The following is a 27,200-nucleotide window of genomic DNA, read 5'->3' on the forward strand; positions in this document are numbered from 1 at the left end:
GTGTAGAGAGAAAGTGGAGTTATGGAAGGAAAGAGAGGAGCCACATATATTTTCAAAATTGGGACCTGATATATCCCCATATATATATATATATATATATATATATATATATATATATATATATATATATATATATACACACACACACACACACACACACACACACACACACACACACACACACACACACACACACACACACACACACACACACACACACACACACACACACACACACACACACAAAAGCTGGTGGATAAAGGAAGTGGACAATGAATATTAATGTTTCTATTTTAGTTTTCCATTTTAATGCTGCAGGGGTTACTTACATTAATCATTAATAGGTTCTGATTAAATTAAACCACTAAGGAAAGTTAAAGTTGGACCTAATTGCATTCAATCACAACTTTCAAAGTAGATATAATTTGCACAGGCCTCTGCAATAGGAGATTAGTAGATATAGTATATAGACACAGGAACAGATATTGTCCTCCACACACAGATACAGACAGACACACACAGACAGCTTTATTCACTGATAAGCAAAACAAGACCAAGTACAGCCACAGTGGCTCTGTGAGGCTGCAATTAAGCACAGCTGTGCTTTGAGCCAAGTGCTCATATCAGCATGCTAGCAGTCGTGTTAACCATCTTAGTTTAGTGTGTTAGCCTGTGAACATTTGATAATCAGCATGAACCAAAAAGTACAGCTGAGGTTGATGGGTATGTCATACATTTTTCCGGTATTTGGTCATATACCAAAGTACTGGACACACTGAAACTTTCAGGGGATTTTTTACAATCCATTTGATAGCTGTCAAGATATTTCAGTAAAAACCAAAAACATCAACCTCATGGTGGTGCTCGAGGAAAAGCCAAGTATAACTTCACTCATTAGAATACATCGCCTGGATGTCTATATAAAATTATAACGCCCCCGGAACAAGATATTTAACTCTGAGTTAAATATGTCAACCTCTCAGTGGCAGTATGGGAATATTTAGAGGACCATCAAAGACAGTAGGTTTCATCTGGGATGGGTTTCACCCATCTCAGTCACTCCCCTTACTCAGAGTCTCTCTCTCTATCTCACTCTTGCTCTTTAGGTGTCTTGCCAGCCACCACTGTCCGTTTAGAGATCTGGTGTCCTTTTCTAGGAGATTAATGGTGTCACAGTGCCACTGTCACTCACAGCCCTCACCCTCAACCCTCAAGCCCCCTCACTTCTCACTCTCCCTTCCTGCTTTATCCCTCACTGAGAACTGTCACTCACAATATGCTATAAATTACGCACCCCTCTGCTCTGCGTTTTCTCTGCATGCACAGGGTTTCCCTATACTTCTCTTCAGGGCAAACATGTGCACTGACATTTGACAGTGCAGATTCCACCACACTGAAACATTTTTCAGCCTTTGTGAAATATATTGATGTTTGTCAGGGAAGATGGAAAATGATCCTCTACTAAGACTGGTTATGACTTTTAAAAACAATCAGGCTTTAAGTTTCATTCTGTCTAAAAATGCCCAGTGACCTGTAATGACAGGAAAAAAATGTTTCTCTCTGCTGTGTATATAAGGCTGTGTATGTTTCTGTCTGTATAAATGTTTCCATTTGGAAGCATTTGACATTTTAAACACTAAATTGCCTGGACTTGAAGTTAAAAGATGCTAAAAGCATCATGGAGAAAAAGAAACAAAAGCTTTGGCTGTAAACACATGCACATAAGTACTTACGCTTAGCTGAAGAACAACAGTTCCCACAGGGCTGTTCTCAGGTACGTTCACCACATATGTTTGCTGAGAAAAGACTGGGCTGTTGTCGTCAATATCTGTGACCTGGATTGACAGGGTCACGGTGGTCCGACGTGGATCCACTGCGCCATCTGAGGCCTCTACCACCAGGTCATATTGGCTCCTAAGCTCCCGATCCAGAGGCACTCTTGTTAAGATGCTGCCGTTTGCACTGATTATAAACAAGTCAGGATGATTCATGATCCTGTAGCGCACCTGGCCATTAGCCCCTGCATCCGGATCTGTGGCCTGGGGAGATAGAAAATGATCAGAAGTCTCCGTTATGGGAAGATGTATGTTTATCTGTGTAGTCGTTGAGGGAATATAATAACAAATGTTTCCCCTGCAATATTAATTACTATTAGTATGTCAAAATCTCACCCACGTAAATCAACTCTTCCTAAAGTCTTACGTTCGACTTCCGTTTGGGTGATCAGGTGTCTGATAGTTGCAGTTTTTGATGATGTAGTTTTCAAACCACCACTATTTAATGCTCCGAAGCAAGTTAGCAAACTACAAACACCATAATTCATTGCAGCAGCATATCTGCACTTGTTAAAACAGTGGTATGTACCAACACAAACTGAATAGAGAGACAACATGAAATGTCACCTGGATAATCAGATGAAAGAATAATAGTCGGCTAATGTTGCAGTGGCCATTATCTTACAGTGGACAGAGACTTTGTATGCTGACAAAAAATGTGTTATTGGGCTCGTTAAATGAAACGTTAGTTAAAAGTCATCAATATAACCCTGCTGAAGTAAACTGACAACCTGTGGGAAACACTGAAAATCCATTTACATCCATCAATATATAGAGAGATGAATATTCATCAATATGCGGCACATGAATAACTTATTTCAGAACTAAAATGCTGAGGTATTTCCCTTTAGGAAAAAAGAACATGTTAGGTTGATGTTGTCCATTACATGATCCATTAGAGTTTGGCTTTATCTTAATGCCATGCATATTTAAAGAGGCTTCAAGTTTAACACCATGTAAGTTACTGTGCTGCAACCACGCTGAAACAACTTTGAAATGCTTTAGTCATATTTCCTGTTCTTCATATCGAGATGAGAGTCTGTCACAGACTGATGAGCAATCACTCTTAGGTTCAAAAGGCCAGAACCCTTTTCCATGCAAACCCTGCATTTCATCAAAAGGAAATCCTTGAAAGCTCAATCCCTATTTAATATAGTAAAATAAAAACAAAAGAACAAGAAAAAAAAAGGAAATTGTCAGAGAAATAAAGAGCTTAAGAGAGGCACACAGTGCTACTCTGTGATACTGTGATTTTTAGAGGGCAAAAATAAGTTAGCTGCTTTCCAAATTTTAATTTCTGTGTGAATATGAAAGGTCATTATTATGCCTGTGTATATATGTGTGCGTGTGTATACTCAAACTGTCAGCGATGTGGTGGTAATTCTTTGTTTTGGAGATAGAGAGGCACAGAGAGGAAGGAAGAGAGAAAAAAATACAAAGGGCAATCAAGTCTCATTTCATCTGTCTGTCTGGCAATAATTTCTTAACCTCGCTGAAAGTAAGGACAAGGAGGGAAAAAAAAGTCTTATTAGAAACAGTGGAAGAGGGAGAAGGATACACATACACATACGGTTGATAAAAGCTGTCCCCAAATTTGTTGTACAAGAAGGGCCTGACAGATATTCTAAGCCAAAGCCAAACATTGGACCTCAGCATTAAGTCTTTGCAAAACAGACTAAAGCACATCATGTCAATATGTGCATATGGATCACTAATTCACTGCAGTGGTAACATTTTAAAACTTCTCACTGATCCTTGCCTTTTAAGTGTGGTAAGCCCATTCACAGCCAATAAAATCAAGTAAGAAATTTGCATATTTCTTTAGTCGCTGACGGAGAAAGTACTGTTTGTACTATGGAGGTCTGCACAGGGCAGCCCACAGGTCCTGCAGCAGATGTTGGCATACATGACAAAAATGGGTGGTCATGTTGTAACGCCTGGCCTTTGTGCAGACTCTATAGTCTCCGGTTTGTGAGCCGTAGCTCATCCAAATTATTAGCGCCAAATTATCCTTAGCACCAAATTATGTGGCTATTTTCTGACTATTTGGCACTAGTCTTGAGTTCATAGCTAAACATAATAGCAGTAGTTATGAGAATCTCTTACAAGAGTTTTTCAGTCAGGACCCAGATGTTTGGTGATGCTGACTGGCACAGACTTCTGATTGAGAGATGGTAGGCAGGCTCGGTACATTGATTGTAGGAGCGGCGGAACAACCTGCAGGTGCGGGTGGCTGCAGCACAAAAAGCAGCTTGAGCAGGTGGGTGCATTCTTAAGAAACAGGCCCACGCAGACCTCTAATTTATAGTACCTGAGAAATTTGTCTCTTTTGTGTGTTGCCGGCCTAGATCCAGTGGTTTTTTTTTTCGTGTTTTTGCATTTACAAAAAGAGCACACTCATATTGCTTTGGATGATAAATATTGAAACCTAAAATTTAGTCTGAAATGCCCACTTGTACTGCAGGCAGAATGATGTCTCGCTACACCCTGGACACAGTATTTTCAAACAAAATTAAACATCGATGTCTTCCTCACAGGACCAAACAAAAGCGGTGGTAACTGTCTGTGCGAAATGCTTGCAGGATAAAAACATCAAACTCACTTTATCAAGGAATCTGCCCGGGAAAAAAAGAAACAGCATTAAGCTCTACAGCCTGTCCAATTAGCAACAAGTCTACATGAAGCTTCCATGATGTGTCTGACATGAATGCTAATCCATTTGTCCTCCCTCATCTGCATGCTCAGATTATGGCTCCCCACTATGAGCAAACAGAATGGGCTTGTATGGTGCAGGATTTGTCAGTCACAGCACAAATGACTGTTAGCACAACCAGCAGTGCTGTCATTTGTGATAACCTAGTAAATCATCTCCAGTCTATGTGAACGTGTGTGAAATAAGAACAGGTGGGAACCAGTTCCAATTACGATAATCCAAAATGCTACAGGGCTAGCATTAAGCTACTTAATGGCATAATGCATTTGCACTGCAGCCATCTTCCGCTTTGGCAACTGCCTGAAGCTTTGTGGTTGACGGCAGGTAAATTCAAGGCGCTACAGGGAAACAAATGAACTGATTTTACAGCAATACATCACATTTAAATGTGAAATTACTGAGTAGACACAAATAGTACAGTAGCTTAATTCAAGCAGTCTTTATCTAACTCATTCCTTCATCTGTCACTTGACTTTTCTTAGCGTTTCATGTGAGCGCGAGCTGTAGGCTACTGTTTTGATAGGGACAACATTTGGTCATTAAGACCGACTTGTAACAGACATGCACTTGCAAACAAAGCTCCTAAAAAAAAAAAAAAAAACTAAAAAAAAAGCTAAAAAAAAAACTTACACATCACAAGACGTTATTCAGGCCCACGGAAAGAGCTAGCAGTTAGAAAGCATTTGTTAGCCTATCAGGACGGGTGATGAAACACAGAGAAATACTTAAGTGGTGTACGTAATATGATGATGCTCTGGCTCTGCAAATTTTTGCTTTTCCCATTTTCTCTTTCTCTGTTGGCACGTGGAGTTTGGAAAGTTGCCAGGGACAGGTGTGAACCCAAGTGTGCAAACTTGACAGATGAGAGCAGCAGTATCTCTTTACCAATACACTCCTTTTGTTTTCAACTTAGATGAGCTTTATTATTATTTAAACCATTTAACATTTGTTCTACCTTCTTTGTTGCGAACTCAGACTGTACTGTCTGTCAAAATAAAAAAAAGACCTAATCCTTTACCACTATATTTCTACATATTATCCTTATTGACAGCTGGTGCATGTTGCGGATGAATTAATGAGGGTAAGTAAGAGTTAAGAAAATGTGAAAATGTAACCAAGGGGTATTTTCTTTACATACATTATATAACCTTAATGGCACTTATAATCTAAATGCCACTTGTCTTTATTATTAAACCAACAGCCCAGAGCTATGACAGAGTATGAGTCTCCCTTGCACCTTGTCTGAAACTATAAATACAATCTTAGAGAAAGACACTGACACTTCACAACCCATTACACAAATACTTAACACTTGTGTTATCTATGTCACAGCCCAAATGATAGCTTTTCTTGAAGCCTCACTCTGCAGGGTATGGTCTCCTCATATTCTCTGCAGTGAACATGACATCTTAAAAATGCAATTCAATATATACTCCTTGCATGAACAATGAGGAAAATGGCTGAGGCTGCAGGTGGACAACAGAAATAGTAGGTTGTGATTTAATGACATTGAAGCCGGTTTGGTGTGTGTGTCTATATACACTCGCCTTCAACTGTCATAACTGTGTTCAGCTTCGAACATTACAGGAAATTTAATGTTTTCATGTTTTAGCCAAAGTATTTCTTACTTAATTAAGACATACCTTTTATAGGTCACCCTTTAAACAGAGGCAATTCAAAGTGGTTTTAAAAAGGCATTAAATTCCATTTAAACAGCATTTAAAATAATAAAACGTTAAAATAATTAAATTGATCGTATAAGGGCACAGGAAAATGAAGTTTTGATTTTTAGAATTTTTTAGTTTTACTTATTAGAATTTAATAATATAAGGAAGTTTTCAACAATGTGCAGTAACAAAAGCTAAATACAGCTTGACCACATTTGGTTCTGACTCTAGGCACTGCTAGATGACTGCTTCCTTAAGATCTAGGGGACCTACTGTGTTTTTAATTCTTCAGGCATATCAGAAATGTATTTATGCCATAGCTCTTTCAAGTCTATACTCTGACAACCTGAAAGACAATGTAAAAAAAGGCATTATGTACTAAGTCCTTCTGATTCTTGTTAGAACTCTAGCAACCGCATTTTGGGTGGGCTGCAGTTTAACAGTTTTTGCAAAGACCAGATTACAGACTAGCTCAACAGTGCATCGAGCATGAGATGAAGGCATAAATGAAGACACAGAACCTCTAATTGTTGACATTTGTTTTAGATGATTAAATGATTTTTGAGTTGTTGCACTGATATGTTGCTGAAAGATTTCCAACTTGGTGTTTGGTCTATATCGCCCAGAGAATCAAACCAAGGAATAACTTTTTTCCTCCCTGGAAAAAACATAAAGCACAAAGTACAGCATCTCTATTTTGTCTTTATGTAGCCAAACTCACATCCATTCATTAACTTGCCCTAAGCATTGACAAAGTAAGTCTATAAGAGCATAGTCATTTGGTGAAGGGCCAAAAAAAAAAAAAAAAAATGTAGATGTGTGTAGATATGCCAAGCAATCTTACTGTCTTGCAGAAATGAGTGAAAGGAAGCAAAACAAGTCACACACTAGATAGGTATCTACAGTCAACCATCAGCACATTTTCTAATGTGACAAAAACATGAAAATGACACGTCCAATTCATCGTATTGTTACATAATCTAATGATTGGACCATTATTTTCACTAATTCGTGTCTACAATACAATAAAAGATTGTTTGAAACAGTGCTGCTGTTGAAATTTAAAAAAAAAAAAAGGCCCCATCCCTTCTTGATCAGCTACAGCAGGCTAAGCTGTAGCCTCTCTATGTGCATGTGCATGGACAGCAGGATTGTGTTGAGCTAAGTACTTCAATGTACTTTTCTTTTCAGTCAGAAAGGCACAGCCTCAGCTCAAGTTGGCATGGCGCCAGCTGAGAAAACCTTCCATGGCAGGACAGAGAGGGAGAGAGGGAGAGACGGTGGTGTGGGCTAAGCCCCGGTCTAGCTGTTGGCTGCATTTCTAAGGAGGCACTTGGGAGTGAGACTGCAGGTAGCTTTACCGCATGCAAACACCAAGCTTCCTTCATATGTCCTTGTCTTATTTCACAGTTCATAAACTCGCAACATTTACCAGTAGTCCATTTTATTACCCCCTGAAAACTGTAATGGGATCCCTAATGTTAAATGTATATATCCTGAAAGCTGACAAATGTGACTTATCAGAGGGCCTGTTTACCCTTGGCAATTTTTTGTTTTGTTTCCATAAGCAACTACAAGGACCTAAAAAGGAATTTAAATGGCAAAGAAACAAATACTTAAATCAAATTGTACTTGATGACTTTCTGAAGTCTTCGAATCTTATTTGTTTAATTGCTAAAAGTTTAAAGAAACAAACACTTCTGTATCTGCCTAAAATGAAGATGAAGATATTTTTGAGAGATACAGATAGTGTTGTGAGGTGTTGTTCCAAGATACATTAGTATGTCAAACAGTGCAATTCACTAACACAAGAACTACCCAATCTGATGCACATGTTCATTAGACTGGGTTAAGTCATTATCAAATCGATTACATTCCTTTATTATCAAATTAATCTTTTAATTATCTCACACTATAATCATTTTATTTTATTTTTCTGATATTGTGAACCTGCTTCAAAGCACATTGGCTGAGACAACTTCCAAATGAGGACAAAATTCTTTCCATAATTTGAAGATACAGTCTCTATTATTGTAATAGTGCCCAAAACCTCCTGCAAATCTCCCCAAACGTCTCTTAGTTCATAGTTTTGAAACTAAACTCTGAACTGTATTGAGTTTCAAAAGTCTTTCAAAAATAATGAGTTGGAAGGAAATGTGGGTATTTAAAATCAGAGTGTGAAACTTTAGGGGAAATATAGGCAATCAAATTCAGAGACCGCTGGATTTTACTGCCTCACCTGCCACATTTTAAGCCTGTACTGTATGTGTATACAGGCAGAGAATTTGTCCTGTCATTATTTCATGATTAATCCACTGACAAATATCAGGCCAATTAATCTACAATAGTAATTAGAAAAATCTGGCAGCTCAGTGGAGCTGAACCAAACCAGCCAATAGCTTTGGGTGACAAATCTGTCCAACAAGATTTACCATGTTGGAAAACGTGAAGTAATTTTTAAATGGACAACAACAATGAAAACTGAGGTACATTCGTGGCTCTGTGGCCTGTACAAAACATCTGGATATACAACAGTGGAAAGACCAAATGTGATCTAGATGCTTGAAAAAGGGCGGAATGCAGTATATGGAATTTGGGGAAACAGCAGTTTAGTTATTTCAAAAGAACAACAAAAACATAATTCTTATAAAACATTACACTTACCCTGACTTGTCCTATGAACAAATTGGCCTGTTCTTCTTGCACAGTAAAATTGGTCGGTATGGCGAGGTCAAACTCAGGGTCATTATCGTTGACATCAGTGACGACTATGTTCACAGTTGTGGTGGATGTCTAAAAAGAAAAAATAAATAAAACAAAAACAAACAATAAAGACCAGTGTTATTCAGTTTTCCTTTACATGGAGTATTCAAATACAAAGATCAGAAACGCAGCAGCAACATAAAAATATGTTTGGACTATATCATGTAGCTAAAATGTGGAACCAACTTTAAACTGTTATGATCACTTTGAAAAATTAGATTCTCTCATGCTCAAGCAAGTAATTTTAAAAGCATTAGGATCAAACAAGGTCGACTAAGGAAAACTCACTGATAACAAAACTAAGATAAACACCAAAGATAACTGGAGCACTGCAGAGAGACTGTTTTTATGAGTGTGAACATCAGCTTTCGTGATGCATCAAAACATCGCCAGCTTTTCTTTTATTACTGGTTAACAAAAAACTTCTGCAGTTGAAACCAAAATCTGTAGATTTCATAAAACATGACAAAAGATTCCAGTGTGGTATTGCAGTGAAGACATCATCAACAATCCAGATAATCCAAATGCAAACGTTAACTAATTAAGTGAGGAGTTTATGGAGGTATTTCTGACTTAGCAAAGTAAGAAATTTCACCAGGAAACTGGTTGGCAGAGGTGGTAAGCTATAGTTTACTTTAAACGAGGCAGTTCACTTCAGCTTTAATACGTTGAGGCAAACCCTGGAAAGTGCACTATTAGACTCATAGGTACTGTAACTCCTAGTTTAAGGAAAATGTCAAAAAAATCCTCCCTTTGCATAAAAAACAGCAACATTTGGAACAAAAAAAAAAAGTTAAAAAACGTATTTTGAAATGTCAAGTTGTTGGTCAAACTACTGTAATGCTTTTTAGTTGTCACAGAGAGGAGAAGGAAGCCTGGTAGATCTGGTAGAACTTCTAAATCATGTTTAAAAACATCTAAAAACCCTTTCATTGCATGTGTGTATACTGTTGGGCAATTCCTCATCAACCTTTAATACTGTATAGGCAGACTTACAGTCACTTATGCTACCTGGCATTGCTTTATATGTATTTTACTCAGATTCCTGTCAGATGTCACAATCACAACTAAATCAAATTTGATAAACACATCGTCCTCAAAACTATACGCTAACACTGCAAACAGCGGGTAAAACATGCCGTCATAAGTAGGACAAAGTCACTCTTGCTGCTTATGATTGTGTCTGCCAACATAATAATGGTACACTGATTAAACCTGCAGATCCCTAGATGATGAATCCGACTGACTTTAGTCATCCTCTGACTTTTTACTCTAGCAATAAAATGAGGTTGACTTTTTTTTTTTTAGTGAGATATCTTGACGATTATTTGGATGGATTCCCATGAAATTTGGAACAGATATCCACAATGCTCAGAGGATGAATCCTATAGACTTCTGTTGATCCCCTGACACTTCCTTCTGGTGCCACCATGAGGTTGACAGTTGTGTTTAGAGTTGAAATATCTTGAAACTTTTGGAAGGATCGCCATGAAATTCGGTACAGACTCTTGTAACCACCTCAGGATGGACTGTAATAACTCTACTGTAGATATCTCCTGACTTTTCATCTAGCGCCATCATCAGGTCATAGCTTTAATTTTGTCCAATGCCTGTTGGCCTTACAGAGTTGCTAGTGTGGCTGTATACTCTTCATCTTGTTAACACATAAAAAACAAATGATTACTGACATCAACATTGAGAGTTCCCCAACCTGTGCACAAAACAATGATAAAGCTATTAAAAGTGTGGTGGTATAAAGCTACAAGCACTTACACACTATCATACTGATATTATGTGGACTTTGAATGCCAACCCTACCGCTTTGTTTGCAAAGGCACAACAACAACTCCGCTTTTAAAAGGAAACTCAGAACTTTTAACACTGACAGAAATACATATTGTATCTGAATATAATACATATGTATTCAGAATTCAGAGTGTATTGAGCTGCAAGCTTGTTGGACAAATGCATTGATGGTGGTTATTCAGAGCAAACTGCACAAGGTTGTACGATTGGGTGGCCCAGTATCTGGGGCATGAAAGCATGAAATCAGATCACATCTTCCTTCCTCTGATTATACACTTACTTTTAGAGCAAAGGTTCAACACGCTAAGGATTTGGAATTCAGCCATTCAACAAACTCATATCAACACTGGCACTTTTTATGGCACCAAAGGATGTCATAGTTGTAGACCATATTTTACTCATGTTTACAGTGAATTAAATTATGCTTGTGTGTGTTATGTATAATGTTCAGTGTTTTTATGTGGGATTGTTTGATTTCAAAGCTCACCGGGCAATGCAAATCCCCTCCGGCATCATTTGAGGTGTTCATTCATTTGCAGGGCCACTGTGTGCCGCTGTACTGCCGCTAACCTTCAAACAATGACACAGTACACACACCTATAGTACTACTATAAATAAACATTAAAAAAAAAAGAAGCTAAATAATCTCTCATTGCACTGGAACAAAAGCTGTATGCAAATAATGGTATAAATGGTCTCCTTTGGGGGAAGAAGGATGGGTCGGTTATGGGAGGAGTTGGCCCTCGAAAGAAAAAATACTTCCCCAGAAGACAGCTGTTTGAAGTTGCCCTCGCAGATGAGACATTCAGCAGCACATGTCATGAGGGAAATGACCTAGTTAATACCACCTTCATCTCACCGTTAGTTGGGAATCCCTTCCCCATTTTAGTTTTCTTTGTTCGAGATTTCTGAGACATGCATAATCAGTCTTTTCATGAATGAACTGACATGGCAACCCATGCTGAAAGCCTTCACACTCCCTGCCTCCTCTGCCCTTTCACTACTAAAACTAGAGGACACCAGAGGACGCAGTGCGCCATCAGTGTGGTGATAGGATCTACTTATTTTTCATTTCACAGAGAACCTGGAGCCAATTAACGTCTTTATCATGGCGTGTGTGTTCTAATCAAAGCCAGAACTCCTACCTCTATGGCCTATGGGTGTGATTAATGAGCTGCTATTATTTATTTAACATAAAATACAGCGAGCTCTGTGATGTCTTGTCTTCTTTCCTCACTGTCTGAAAGATCCACAGGTGGCTGATGGTGTATTGCCTTTCAAGAGATATCCTGACCCGAAGCCATGTTACAGGTACTGATATGATCAGGCTGTTAGAAGTCATGTACCACCTCCTCTGAGGGCAAGAAAATCAACTTTATCTAGCATCCCTGGGTGAGTTTTTGGAATCCGAGTCTGCTTGGCAGTTATGATGACAGCTTGTACTGTTGAGAATATACATTTTGAACTGGTCACACAATTTGTTTCATGCACGACCAGACGAAAAGTTGAATTTCAACAATTATTATGAAGAAAAGTTTCTGTGTTACGTGTAGATTTGACTATACTCAAAGAGGAATAGCACCAGGGGAAGGATGGCTTGCTTTGCTCCTTCTGACAGGTTCCCATGGTTACCAAAGTTCCGTGCTAATTACACATTCGAATCCCTGGTGACCCCCTCCTCCTCTCCGTCGCTTTTTCCTTTCTGTTCCCTCCTCCTGCGCTGACTCTGATCCCTTCCCTGTTTCTAGCCTTCCTCGCAGTACTCCGTCTCACTGAACTGAACGAGTTCCTCAGCTCTACCCTCCTGCAACCCTTTACCGCTCTCCCTCATTTGACTTCCTTCTTGTTACAGCATTTTTTTCTAGCTGTGACTTTTAGGCCAAACGAGAAAGCCGGTAATTTACTCTGTGAACAAGACATTTGGCCCATGGAGACACTCACACTACACAGGTAAAGGGTGTCCGTTTGTACAATCTGGAGCAGCCTGTGGTTACCTCATTCTGTGAAATGAAGCCCCATCTTACACATTGTTTATTCATTTGCTCTTTTATCTCTGACCCTGTCACTGTCCAGCTCCTCTGCCCCTCCCACTCTAACTGTTACACTGTGCCCCCCCTCCCATTTGCACCACTACAGTTCTTTGGTACAAATACAGGGCCATACCGGAAGCACATATGCTTCTTTATAAAGCTCCGCGTGACGAGCACGACGAGTAGTCTGTTAACGAATTGAAAAGGAGCTGTAGTTCCAAGTGTTTATGCGTGCGCAGGTGAGAAGGGGGTAATCAACATCACTCCTGTGACGGCTCATCAGCTAATGTTCATTACCTATCACACACAGCATCTTAAAAAGGGAACCACATTTCACCTCTGCCTGGAACAGAGACAGCTGCAAACACCGAGCCAACTGAGGTGAAGTCTAATTAAATTAAGACGGTTTATATGATTATCAGCTCTCAGTGGGAGCTGGAGCAGGCAGCATTCACTTTCAGTTATAGTGTCTGCTGTTTCTCTAGGCTAAGTTACAAAGACTTAGCTCTGTGAACGCACTGTACACTGGGGAGTCTACTACTCAAGTGATGCCATCATATGGGCAGCAGCTTATCAACTGATTTTACACTTAAATGTCAGTTTACTGGTCTTGCTTAGTCCAACTCAGCCTGTGAAAACAGTTGTATAATGTCCTCTGTGGCTCTGGAGGACGTTTGTCAAGAATGAGAAAATAACCCTGATGATAATGAATAAAATAGGCAGCTCAAACTACAATAGCTGTACAAAATACACTTTTTTCAGATGTAAAATAGGCAACAGACAAACTTGGTGAATTTTAACTGAACTTAATACTTTGCTAGCTCAAAAAACTGAGTATTTGGCACCTGCCAGAAAGAGAGACACTAATATTATTGCAGGGTAGCAATTGCCCCTTGCCTCAGTAATTGCAAAGCCAAACACTTTGAATAAAGGGGACATGGCTAATACACTGATAGAGCTGAACTTCACCCCAGATGAACACATCTGTGCTGTGTAGAAAAATAACTAACACTTAGACAGTTGTATTCAAAGCAATCCTTTTTTCAATGGCCATTATCAGTGAAGAGCTCCCACTATGGTTATCAACAGGCTATCAAAGTCATTAAAGTATAATTTACACACACACACACACACACACACACACACACACACACACACACACACACACACACACACACACACACACACACACACACACATATATACATATGTTTATGGACTTAAATGGGCAGGCAGCCCTTATAATTCTGGTGTTGCATTGGTTTGGCACAAAGAAGTGGTGCTGCTGACTCCTAGTGCTAGCACAAATTTTATGAATCTGTGAAAAATATCACAGGGTATTAAACTCTGAGCTCAAACGCACTATTGGATTTTCCAGGCTAATGAGCCACTTGGGTTCAGTGAGCCAAATTTCTGAGCTAATAAGCTTGTACGAGAAGATATTATTTGAGCTTAATGTGTTCAAAATGTTTGAGGATCATCGACCCTGAGGCATCAGGCCAATAGCTTAATAAAGAGGGTTGTGCCTCACCCCTCCAGGGTTGCCGTCAGAGGCTGTGACAATCAGACGGTACTGATCAGTGGTCTCTCTGTCCAGAGGCTTGCCCAGAAGAAGGAGGCCAATCCTGTGGAAAGAGGGGTCAGAGAAGGCACTTACTAAAAGAAAAGCACAATACACAGCGTTGTTTAGAATCATTCATGTATTTCCTGTTTGTGTCATATGAAGAAAGAGCATTAATGTAAAGTGATTTGTTCAATACTTTTGGATACTTCAGTGCCGATGCAATTGAGGGTGAGAGAGAGAGGGCTGCACTTCAGAGTTTATTTACTTCCAGATTATACAGATTTCTAAAACATGGATGATGACAGAGGGGAAAGAGTTTTGGGCAAAGAGCAGGTGCACTTTTAAATGCCTCCCCTCTGCCTCTCTCTGTAGCCTGCCTCTTGCTCCTAAAGCTCATGGAATACAGAAATATTCATGCTTTCTTTCCAATGACTGCAGCGGACACAGTGCCCCCCCCCACCCCACCCCACACGCCTGTTCACAAGGCATAATTTGGCACTCTAGCATTCCAAACACAAAGCGTGGATGCATTCCCAAGCAGAACGCTGAATTATCTTTGTTTGCACACACAGGTGCACAAGACACGTGAGTGCAAGGGCAACCACACACACACACACACAGACAGACACACATACACACCCTGCATAAAACAATTTCACTGCTGCACTCAGGAGGGGCTCTGCCAAAACCGAAAAACGGAAGGAAAGACGAATGCATCTGAGTGGACTGCTAGATTAATGCCCATTCGCATTTTCTTGCTGTCCCCCTGCTCCTTCACATTTCTAATTTAAAGCTCCTGTGGCCAAACAGCCCAAGCAGAACCTGACGACCACTTTCTCCGTGCCTCTCCTGCCCATGGCTGTGAAACTTTAGAGGCCCATCTTAAAATCTGACAGGCAAATTACCGGAACCTCAATTAACATTGACTATTTCTCTAACCACTTGCCCCAAGTCATGGTGAACACATTGCTTTGAATCCAATACACCTGGTCATTGGTGGTTCAAGAGGGCAAACACAGATTTCTAAAAAAGCAATAAAGATGCAGCACACTATCCTTCACGGACTGCTGTGCTCATGTTTATTTATACATAAGCAAGAGAGTAGAAAATAGCCCCCTCCTTGCTCAAAGAAGCTAAAGGTAGGGGAAGCTTTGATAGGAATATGGTAATGAAGATATACAGTGATAATTGTAATAATTACGGTGTTAATTATGATGATCTTGATGGTGATGATGACAAAGATTAGAATGATTAATGCCGCTTTGCTGGCCCGGGGAGTTTATTCCTTACTACAGCTGGAGTGCTGAACTAGACTTGAGCGGCTGGGTCTGAGAGGTTCACTGATCATGTGCGATAGCGTCCTGCCTCCTCTCCCCAGCCACCACAAATTAAAACATGTTCTCAGACAGACATGATGCTGTTAACAGTATCGTCTAGAGGGACAATGGTGCAGGTCAGAGGCTATCCATCCCAGTCAAACTAGCAGATGATCTTTCATTCTGCTCAGATCACGTGTCTATACGGTAAATTATACTTTATATACAGGACGTTACTTCCAGGTAGCAAGAATGTTTTGCCAGAGGTAAAGTCTAGCTAGATAAAATGTGGATTATCTGTCACAATTACATTCTGTGACAAAAAAATTGACTAAATTTTCACTCAAAGAAGAGTTAAGACAAAGTTTTCAAGATTTCAGAATAACTAAAATAGACAAATAGAATAATTCTAACTTATGACTTACTGATTCCACAAGAGGACATTAAAGAGAAATTTGTGGCATGTATTTTTATTTGTTACTTCTTTTGAGTCGGTGTATTTGTTTAGAACTGACTCCGGACAACAGATGAGTGTTTGGTTTCACGGGAAAGTAAAAGTGTACATTCTCCTTAACTCTTCTTCAATTTCAGTTTCAATTTCACTGAAGAAAGACAGTTACCTACCAATTGAAATGCAGAGCAACAAGAAGGCACTGAATAAAGCTGAAGTATCAAGGCTGACAAAGCCTTATGTTCTCGTGACTTTGCTACCAAAAAAAAAAAGCTTTAGCTTCAAAGTAGATGTAGCTGATCTGTTTTGAGGCAAATCCGATATTGATATTCAAGAGTTTATGTATTTATATTTGAGAGTGACATACTGGCTGTTAATCTTTTAATAAGAATCCTTTAAATTGGTATTTTAAAGAATTTTGACATATACAGTGTGTACATTTTTCTCTCGTGGACAAACTATTTAATGGAGACACTGTTTCTAAAGTACTTCAAACATATCTTCTGCATTTCTGTACTGACTTCTCTTACTTATCAGAAGACAGTTACACCAATACCAATATATCTGAGAAAAGCTACTATCAGCTGATATACTGGCCCTGTTAACATATATTTATATTTAGTGGCTCATCAGGAAGTGCATGCAGTACATTTCTTGTACGTGATTATATTCTGGATCCATTTTGTTTGACCAAACATCATTTTGTTCAAAACTGACACTGAACATAACATCCAAGGCTTCTGTAAAAATATGTGGCACCCCTTAACTGATTATCAATCCGACCTGACCCGACATACCTGAGACTTGTTTTTGATGTATTAAATTGTGATCATGCCGCTGTAGGTTAGTACGCCATTACTGAGTGCTCTCTGTATATTGCCTGGTGCCTGACAGACTCTCAGCCACTGTGTCAGTGGTGCTTCCTGCTCACAATCATAATGGTGAGTGAATCTGGAGCCTTTCTTCTTTCCTCAGGGGAACCTGTCCCATTTATAGGGACTTATAGACCAGAGAGCTCATTATTCATAATAGCTGGGTTGAACAAGCCCCATATGTAGCCTGAATCTGAGCATGCAGCAATGAAAAAAATCTCTTCACTGAGTCACACTGGAGTTTTGAAGGATTGAAAAATGGGAGCGTGAAGCAGGGCGCTGTATATTGCACACTCATCAAACATACCAGCTAATCATTCTTTGACTCATAGTGTGCTATATCAGCACCTTCTTGAAGTTATTATATTGCTAGGTTGCTGAGGGCTTGTGATGCGATTGTAATATTTCTGCCACGCAGACAATGAACCGAAGGAGAATGCGTGTATCTATTTCTGTTGTATCTGGTTTAAGAGATTACAGTGGCAATGTCAACAACAGCAGTCTCCAGTTATTTTGATTGTGTCACCACTTTTTTGTTTACCATTATAGTATCACTACGAAACCATAAAATAAATATCCCTCAATAAAACAAACAACTTTAACACCGTGGAGCAGATTAAGAGCAAACAAAAAGCAGGGATACAGTGCTTCAACACAGCTTGTCCTTGTAGAGCTGGGAGACTGAGGATACAGACAAAAGAGGCTTTAATCAATTAGTGAGAAACGTGTCTGGCAGGGTCCTGCATTTTCAGTCTTCCCATGTCTTTTCTCTCAATATTTGATTGCTTTATTTATTGGAAGGTAAAAACCACTGACCACTTTAATATTTTATGCCTTTTCCTTGTTCCCGAGTACTGGTTGAGTGGGGCTGGGTTTTTCAAATGCTGATGTTGATATTGAGGGGTAAGGTAACATATTTGTCTGCCTTCTCCTCTCCAGAAAGATTTGGTCTTTTATGTCCTGGCGTCTCTCAGACAGCAGAAAGGCTGAGATGGGGACATCTCTTCTGGAAGCTCTGACCTAACTGCCCCGGCTTGGTAAAAATTCATGTCTCTTATTGTTTTCTTCCAGCATATACAGTAGGCTACAGCAGAACATTAATGGTATTCTGTTGATATATGTAAGGAACTTATTCTTTTCACCTCATCATAAGACTAAACAATATATCAGTATCTTGCAAATTGTAACCAATCACAAAACAACCTGCCTCTATTATAAGATACATTTACTTATGTAGTAAGAGTAATAAATAAAAACAGAGTGGTTCCATGTATTTGTCTAAGGCACTCTAGCTCGTCATTGCTGTACCTGGAGGTTGCTTGACATTTTCCTGAATCCATAGTTTTCATATGTTTGCATTCTATTGCCACTCTATTAATAATTTTATTTCACCTGTCCATTATGTTATTTTAGAATTATTGTTTCCGTCTACCCTGTACATATGACATTCAGTGCATGTCTACCTTTCGTGGAGGAGGGATTTCTCCTATGTCCTCTTCCTGGGGTGTCTTCCCCTTTTTCCCTGTTAGAGGATTTTATTGGGGAACTTTTTCTTATTCAAATGGGGGGTTGCATGCTATACAGATCGTAAATCTGTGATTTTTCTGGCTATGCAAATATAAAATTTACTTCAAAATAAAATTTTCTAGAACATTGGCATCATGGATACAAATAGCTGCAGCAGCCAGTGAGTGTAAATAAGTGTGCTTTTCACCTTGGTTCACTGGGATTCTTAATGGTGCCAAAAGCTAGCAGCAGTGTTTATAAACAAAGTCATATATTGGCTAATATATCACCCAAAGACAGTAATTGGCAAGTCAGCACTACCAATACTTACTACCATCACAACTAAACATCCCTACTCCTCTCATCCATCCTTCCCCATCATCATCACTTGCTCTGGCAGTCTACTGTATTTGTGCTGATAATAGTCAGACCCTGCCTGGTTTTTCTGAAGGGACTCTTCTGTGGTCCTTATAATGAAAGAAACTGTCTCTCAACATATTATTACTGCTGGCCCACGTGTAGCCTTTGCACTTGACAGAACAACATGGAACATAAGAGCCTTTCAAAGATTTTCATGGCTGAGTTGACCTCTTGTCTGTGTCACTCAGATCATAAGCTCCATAAAGTTTTTAATAAACCAGCTGTTGTACACAAGAGCTTTATTTTGTTACTCAAAAACCTCAAACTCCGAAACTAATGTCAGTGTTTGACAAATGCCCTTGCAGAATAGTTTGCCAAGAGCTTGTTATGTTAGTTGGAGTGCAATCTAGCACTTTTGCATCCACTCATTTTCCATACCCACTTATCCTGCTCAGCATGCATTGGGTGAGATGTGGGGCACATCACATATACACAGAGAAACACATTCACACCAACAAACTATTTAGAGTCTCCACCTTCCGTTGAACCCACAGAGATACAAGATGCATGCAAACATGCAAAAACTACACAATTATCTATTACTATTTTCACTTTCAAAAGGAACTAATGAGATAAATGCTGATGATCAATAATTTACCAGTCTTTCCATTTATCCGTATATCTACACAACCATCCTTTCATCTCAAGTAAGCCTTGGAGGGAATACCTGTACTTGAACAATATGTGAACCTACGTTTCAGAGAGGTTGAAGACCTTCTGGGAATCCCCACTCACAATGAGGTATGTGATCGGGTCATTTTCTCTGTCTGTGGCCTAGGGGGAAGCAAAAAAAAAAAAAAAAAAAAAGAAAGGCAGGAGCTTGAAGGTCATATAGCACTGTTAATGTTGAAGGCTACGAGATATGATAGTTAAGCAACAAGGATGCTGGACTGGAGTGAAAGTGAGCAGATATTATTCTAGAGAATGAAATGTAAAAGAAAAAGAAAAAAATTGTGTTGATTGTGTTAAAACTGCAATATAATTTAATGCTATGCTAAGAATTTCATCAGGTTAAGAACTGTAGTATCACACTGAATACCTCATTAAAAATCCACATTTTCTTGTTTGCACACACCTTGTGAGAGTGGTGTGCATGTGTGGGTTAGTGAATCACCTGCAGATTTAGCAGAATAGCTCCTATCCTCATGGCCTCACTGACTTCCAGGCTGTAGGTGAGGAGAGGGAAGCGTGGTGGGCTTTGGTTGTTGGGTGGCAAAACCTCAATGTACACTGTAGTGATGGAGCCCCTGGCAGAAAGAAAAAGCACACACCAGCCCACTGACAGCATCAGTTTCTCCTTGATAACCTGTTGAGTTGAGCCGTACAGAAGAACCTTTCCCACAGCATAGTGAAAAATGTTCATAATATATAATCCCATATTAAAGCTCTCTTGTGTGGTGTTTGATTAGTTGAGAATAGGAAAAAAATAAAAATAAACAGGTTTTGGTCACTTTTCTTTTAAGTGGGATCTTTATCTGGTTCACGAATGTATCATGGATGCTTTTTTTAATACATTCATTAGTGTCAAGCCACAGTTCAAGCCTCTGTTCACGATTTGTTCTTGAGTGTAAAATCAGCCTGCTGGTTCACAGTACTTCAGAGCAGAACACGTGAAAATGTAACTGACTGTTAATTATCCACTCTTTGTGTCAGACTTGAAGATGACATTTGCAGCAAAATAGCCATTTTGTGTGGTACACTGTGTCATTATTCCCATCTCTATCCTTCTGTAACTTCTTTTAAGCCTGGGTCATTGAATGGGTTTATGCCAGTCTTTGTTTCGCTTGCTGAAACCAAAGAAATCATCTACATCCACCCAAAAATACAGTGTCTAATACTCTGATCTGAGAACTGAAAACTTAGCTTTTGCACAGAATGAATTATTTGTCTTTTAATCTCAGGATAAAAGAGGAGACAATGTTTGAAACGTTTCATAATAGAATTTTAGTGTCAAATGGAACAAGACCATCTGTTTTTTGGCTCTTAACAACTTGTCAGAAATGTTATTTCTCCATAATTCAGTGCAGAGAAGACTTTCTGTGTCATTCAGAAGCTAGCTTGTGAATCACTATGAGCACATACTGAATTAAATAAGACTCATAAAACCATGCATGCTGGGTGCTCCAGCCCCCCTGCAACCCTGAGGGGAGACACAGAATGAAACAGACTGCATATGTTTAAGTTCTGAAACATCTCACAAACAAATCAGCTTTTTTAATGACGCAATGAACTGCATATCACATTAATCACATCGAAATAATAAACCCTTCATTCTACTACTGAAGAAATCTTTTAATGTTCAAAGCAGTCACACATGAGAAGAGAGCTAGCAAAGGTGGCTATTGTACCTTCTCTGGGTCTCTGGTGCGCTGTCAGAGGCCTTGACAGTCAGTGCGTAAGATCGTCCCACAGTTAAAGTGACATCAGGCGCCACAGTGATGCGTCCGGTGCGATCGCTAATGATGAAATGTCCCTGGGAACCAGCCAGTATCTCATACGTCACCAGACCATTCATTCCCTCATCAGCATCTGCTGCTGTTAACTGGGAGAACAGAGGCAGAGAAACAAACAGATACACATTATACAAACATTAGAAATATACAAATCTGTACTTTGTAGTTTAACAGGGGGGGTTCTGCACAGCTGCCAGCAACATGCTCACTGCGCCAGTCAAGCAGTAAATATTTGTTAATAGAGAGTTGTGACTGATTTCAGTCAACTTGCCAACCTTGAATCCACTCTGGTACCCCATTATTATCTAATGGATACATGACCTTTGCTTCATGTGTGGATAGGAACAATTGGTTGGCATTTAGCTAGCCTAGTTTAAAGTATACATATTACTGATGCTCCAACCTGACTGACTTTTTTATGCTGGCTGTAATTTCTTCACTCCTAGTAATTGCAGTTTGGTGACCTTAATGATCAATAAAGTTTGGATTGGAGAGAATTAATTCTATGCTACCTTTCATATGAGATAGATCACACAGTTGTGGAAAGACAGCTGCCAGACCGAGTTTGTTCTTGGGAAGTAAGATGAAAAAAAAAGCATAACATATACGTATGTCATTTCCTGCGTTCTCTATTATAAAAATTAATTAAGCAGCCGCCATTTCCTTCAAGCCAATTATTTAGGGCATCCCACTGCTTGTAATAATGAGCTCTCATGGTGTCGTTGGCTTCATATCTTTTAGGCCTTGAAACTTTAATCCAAGCTACCCAGACCTCCCTTTTCATGCTCCTGACGTTGGAGTAAAAGCTGTAGCATCAAATAAGCAGCAGCATTCTTGGGGAGCCTGCGGCTTTCATAAACGGCTTATATAAAATCGGTTAAGCGGTCATTCCAGACACTCTGTGACCCCTGGCCTCATTTCAGGGGGGGGTGAAACGGCTGGTTTTTAAAACAGATTAAACTTGACCTTTTCAGTATATGACATTCTTTTGGAGAGGCTCTGCTAAGGGGACAGATCAACTGAAAGATGAAAGGATCCTGCTCCGACTACGTAATGAGAGACTACGTAATGGAACTCCCCACATTAATAGATATAGCAGAATGGGTTTATGGATTTACATTTTGAGGACTGTGTGTGCATGTAAATGTGCCTCTGCATGTCTTTACATGTGCCCTGTATTTGTGCTCTGGTGCTTGCTTTAGTTCGCATTAGCATGTGCATATGTGCTTGCAAGACAGAAAAAAGGAGAGGGAAATCATGACCTTTAAAGTCAGTACACTAATGAAATCAAAATGAAAAATGCTCCTTATCAATAAAAATAATTAAAGTGGACTAAAATAACAATACTATTTTTAAACACCCCAATCCTTTTTATGCAAGGGGTAAGATTGATAAATGGCCAGCATTAATGCCTAGCACAAGGAATTCATTGCAGTCACGATGGTGGCTGATCTACTGGGTCAAAGGTTTCCTAGGCCTGTGCAGTGAAGACAGAAATAAAAACATTCTCACTGACTTGTCTGTCATGACAGCGGATGAGACGGAGGGAACTGATCCAGAGGTTTGCCTGTCAACACAATGCCCTGGATTGTTATGGTTATTTGCTTTGAGCATGAAAGAGCGTGTGTGTGTGAGAGATTCTGTGTGATGGGGGACAAAGACGGAGCCGTAAAGCAGAGAGCCAAAGCAAGAGACCAAAAGAGGAGGAAAAAGGCGAGAGAACGATTTTTGGATTGATTACCTGTAGTACCGTCTCCCCTGGCTGCATGTCTGTAAAGACTTCAACATTGTAGGAGACCTCAGCAAACGTGGGTGTATTGTCGTTAGCATCAATGACCAGGATGTTGACAGTTACTGGGCTACTCAACTGGACACCATCTGATGCCACCATCTGTAAACACACAAAAGAGAAATGTATGTTGTAGCTTTAGAAACATTTGTTGAAATAGATCACAGAGAACTGATTTTTTTTTAATGAAGCTTACTCTATAAGGATTTTTTTGCTTTGATAAGAGAACCATTCAAATGTCAACATGTTTCTACCACCACAATAAAGTCACTTAAACTTAGCCCTTGTATATGTTCATTTTTTATTCCCCTTAACGTCCGTTAAGCCTTTAAAGGGATGAGAAGAGAGAGCTTGTATAAAGCTTGCCAAAAGGACAGTTCGCAAACTGAGCAAACTGCATGTTTGTTTGTCTTTGGCAGCTCTGATCTCCGGTACTGGGCAAGGGAGAAAGAAAATGGACTAAGCAGAACAACAAACAAAGGGGAGAGGAGATCTACACAACAACTGAGGCAGCAGCAAGTAATACATGTTTCTGGGGGGGGAAATTGCTTTTCCCCAAAAATTTTCCCACTCGGCACTTAAATTGAAATGACACCTCTTTCTGGTTATACTATACATCAGGAGGGTGCTTTTTAGTAGCAGCTAAACATTCACAGTAAAGGTGTTGCACAGAAACAAGTGATAACATACAGTAACGACAGCACCTATTTTCTCTCCCATCAATGTGTTCCTGTTCTCCTGCCAGCCCCCCCAGGACAGAGAGGCCTCACAAATTTTGGGAGCAGATGGGGAAAGCAGATTTGGATTTACTCAGTCACTACTGTATGCATCAACGCTTCATACTTATACCCACGTGCAAGTACCGACACATATCTCTGCACAAACACACACATACAAAGAACATACGTAAAGTATAGTGGCACTCAGTATAGGGCATACACCTGCCGGGGCCAATGTCAAACAACATACACTGGACTTCAGAGTAAAAAATTCAAATTTATAGAAAATGATCCAGATCTGCCCCAAAATTTAATGGCTTCTTCCCTGGCCAATGCCCCATTCCTCCACCAATTTCGGTGCAAATCAGTTCAGTACTCTTTGCATAATCCTCCTGACAAATTTATAAACAAACCAACATAACCGCCTTGGCGGAGGTAATAATCTTTGAAGGCTGATATTTATCTAAATTGGGTCTGATTGCTCTCTCCTGTTCCAGTCCAGGTTATGCAGACTAATTATAAAATTAATTTGATGGTTATGGAAGGACAAGGTTTCTCTCAATAACAATCTTTGAATTAACACCTTTGTGAAAGCAAAAGCACAACCTGTAAAGCCTCTATGCAGTTATCTAGTAAACATTATGTTAACAAGCTTTTAACAAAAATTCAAAGCAATCACTTCTAACGTCTGATATAATACACTCAATTAATATTATTTCTCCAAGATGTACATTTAATCTTGCAGATCAATTTGAGTTTTTCAGCTTTAGAGTTGAGGGAAAAATCTGACTCCTGTATTAGACTGATTGTATTGACTCCTGTATTGAACTAATAGTGCGTAAGATTTGGACACAACGACAGGTGTTGAAATGTCATTGCAGATTTTGTAAGCAAAATGGGTCCCTTTGTCTCTTTTATTGATAAATTTGATCTATATTAAATTTGTATTACAATGTGTGTACACAGGCTGTGTAGTGAAAACAGCACATCAGCAGAACAGCAGCAGCAGCTTCAGTCCTCTGTCAGTGTCTACACGGGATGTGTTCAGGCACAGAACTGGCTGCAGGTGACCAGCGTTTTAGCAGTGCTCAGAAAACAACACAAAATCACTGTGGTTACACAAAACACAAGCAAATATACTTGAAACTACTCAGAGAAAGCATGACTGAAAACTGGAGCTGTTGCGCACCTTGTAAGGGCAGCTGTGTTGATGTGTTCTGTCAGATGAGTGAGAGATGAACAGCTGAAAAATGCAGCTAAGACAGATCCTGTGTTGACAGCCTGTTGGTTCATGTTAATGGCATTTGTAACGTACTAAAGATAGAATTGATGAGTGTAGACCGAGAGTTGAGTCAAACTCTGATCCAAGTACAGACTGACAAGTAGGATGAAATGATCTATTCCCACTAGCAAAGGGGTGTTAAGTTCAATATGCAAGTGGAGTTTTTGCACAAACCCTTGTGTACAAGGGTTTAGTCATCATATACAAATCTAACTCAGAAACTGTTTTTAAAGTATTTAATGTGCAGCAGGTCTCTCTCTCTGATAGTGAATGCATCAACCAGTAGAAATACGTAATAAGCAGGCTTTGAAAACACTGGGGAAAATAAGGCAAATTCATATCATCATTGCAAAAATTTTATCTAAATATGACTTCTTAAATTAGGAAAACATGATTAAATTTGCAAGTATTTCACATTTTTTATGGTCTGGCCCTCCCTCCACTCAATGATTTAATTAAATAAAGTCAAAACTCATCTACCAGAGCTACTTCCAGAGGTGATTATAAAATCCACATAGAAAAAGTACCTTTGGGCTGCCAGCATTTTCCTGTTGAACAGCACATACATGGAACACCATAGCCACAGAACTAAGGAATATCACATCTCTCCACTTTTTCTCCAAGTATACAAAACAGTGGCTACTTGACAATCAAACATGCTGTCATCATCTGGAGTAGGAGCTGTCGTTGTTTTACTAATTGTCTGTGATTATGTGCTTCAGTATGTTTTCTTCATGTTTTCTTATGAGCCATATGATTATGTCATTGTGTCACTATTTGTATGTGCTTATGTGCTTTTTTCTGTGTTTACGTGCTTATGTGCATCTTCTTTTAATGTTTTTCATATACCATCAACCTGCCAGGGACTGCAGATATATTAGCCTGTATGGCTAAATCTGGCACATTTATATGATGGACCCTATGTGTTCATGTCAATTAATGTGGGAGCATGGAAATCTTAAAAAAAAGGCACTCTATTATACAGTCACCACTGCAAAGCAGAGGCACGCTGTCAGCTTTCACTGTAATGTGTGGTCAGAATGGATCCTGAGCTTGAATGCTTTAACGCTTATATAGAAGACATAGAACGAGCATTTGAGCTCCTCTTACACCCACGGAGAAAACTACACTAGATAAACTTTGCATACACAGCACAAAAGGAGTTAATCCTGTACACACACAATAAACACATCAAATCCTCATAAATGGCTGACACCAATGCTAATGTCCAAAGCACATCTATCAGCTCAACCAAACCCAGAATTATATGAGAATGTGCAGTGAACCCAGTCATCCCTGTTCAGAAGCTCCCTTGCTCTCCAGGGAACCATTCCCACAGAGCTCACTGTTGATTTGCTGATGCTCTCTTATCTAAAGAAATCCCCCTCGATGGAAAGGAGCTGCTGTATTTCCCAAGATGCTGCCATCCCTCAGAGCAAGTTGCAAGAAAAAAAAGTTACCTTGGTGAGCCAGGCTGTAGGCGTCAATGTAACAACTGTAAAACAGAAACTTGAATACTGAAAAAACCAAATGTACAATAAAAAGATTATAATTAAAAACATCATAAAGATCATGAGTAACCCACTTCAGAATCCTGATGGAACTTGAAGGTAGATGTGGAGTTCAGTGAGACTGTACAGATTATACTGTATTCTAAATGTTTTTTCAAAGGAGTAGTTCGAATTTTGGGACAATGTTTATTTGCTTTCTTGCCGAGAGCTAGCTTTAGAGGTGCTGGCAGGTGGATTCTGTTACCTCTGCATTGAGCCAGGGTAGCTGTTTCCCCCTTTTTCCTGTCTTAACAGTATAATAAGCTAAGCTAACTGCCTGCTGGCTGCAGCTCGATATTCATTGACAGATATGAGAGCGGAATCAATATTTTCATCTAACTCTCCGCAAGAAAGTGAATAAGTGCAGTTTCCCAAAATGTCTAAATATTCCTTGAAATTGCTAAAATAAACAGTAGGCTATTGTTTTGTAATGTCAAATTCTAAGGCAAAACAATTCATTTCAT

At 39.4% G+C, this 27,200-nt stretch overlaps 1 protein-coding gene across 9 annotated transcripts in view; it reads right to left on the reverse strand.

The window, feature by feature from the left end:
- Nucleotides 1-27,200, reverse strand: part of LOC120796251 (protocadherin-15-like) — a 202,379-nt gene that overhangs the window by 59,910 nt on the left and 115,269 nt on the right. For all 9 annotated transcript variants that reach the window (XM_040138837.1, XM_040138838.1, XM_040138831.1 and 6 more), the window contains 7 exons: nt 23,138-23,287; nt 21,292-21,485; nt 20,058-20,190; nt 19,638-19,717; nt 14,346-14,439; nt 8,880-9,008; nt 1,734-2,039 (listed from right to left, as the gene is read on the reverse strand). In XM_040138837.1, the coding sequence (XP_039994771.1) occupies nt 1,734-2,039; nt 8,880-9,008; nt 14,346-14,439; nt 19,638-19,717; nt 20,058-20,190; nt 21,292-21,485; nt 23,138-23,287 (1,086 nt within the window). The remainder of the gene's footprint in view (nt 1-1,733; nt 2,040-8,879; nt 9,009-14,345; nt 14,440-19,637; nt 19,718-20,057; nt 20,191-21,291; nt 21,486-23,137; nt 23,288-27,200) is intronic.

Source organism: Xiphias gladius, chromosome 11 (genome assembly GCF_016859285.1).
Source record: "Xiphias gladius isolate SHS-SW01 ecotype Sanya breed wild chromosome 11, ASM1685928v1, whole genome shotgun sequence".
Lineage (NCBI taxonomy): Eukaryota > Metazoa > Chordata > Actinopteri > Istiophoriformes > Xiphiidae > Xiphias > Xiphias gladius.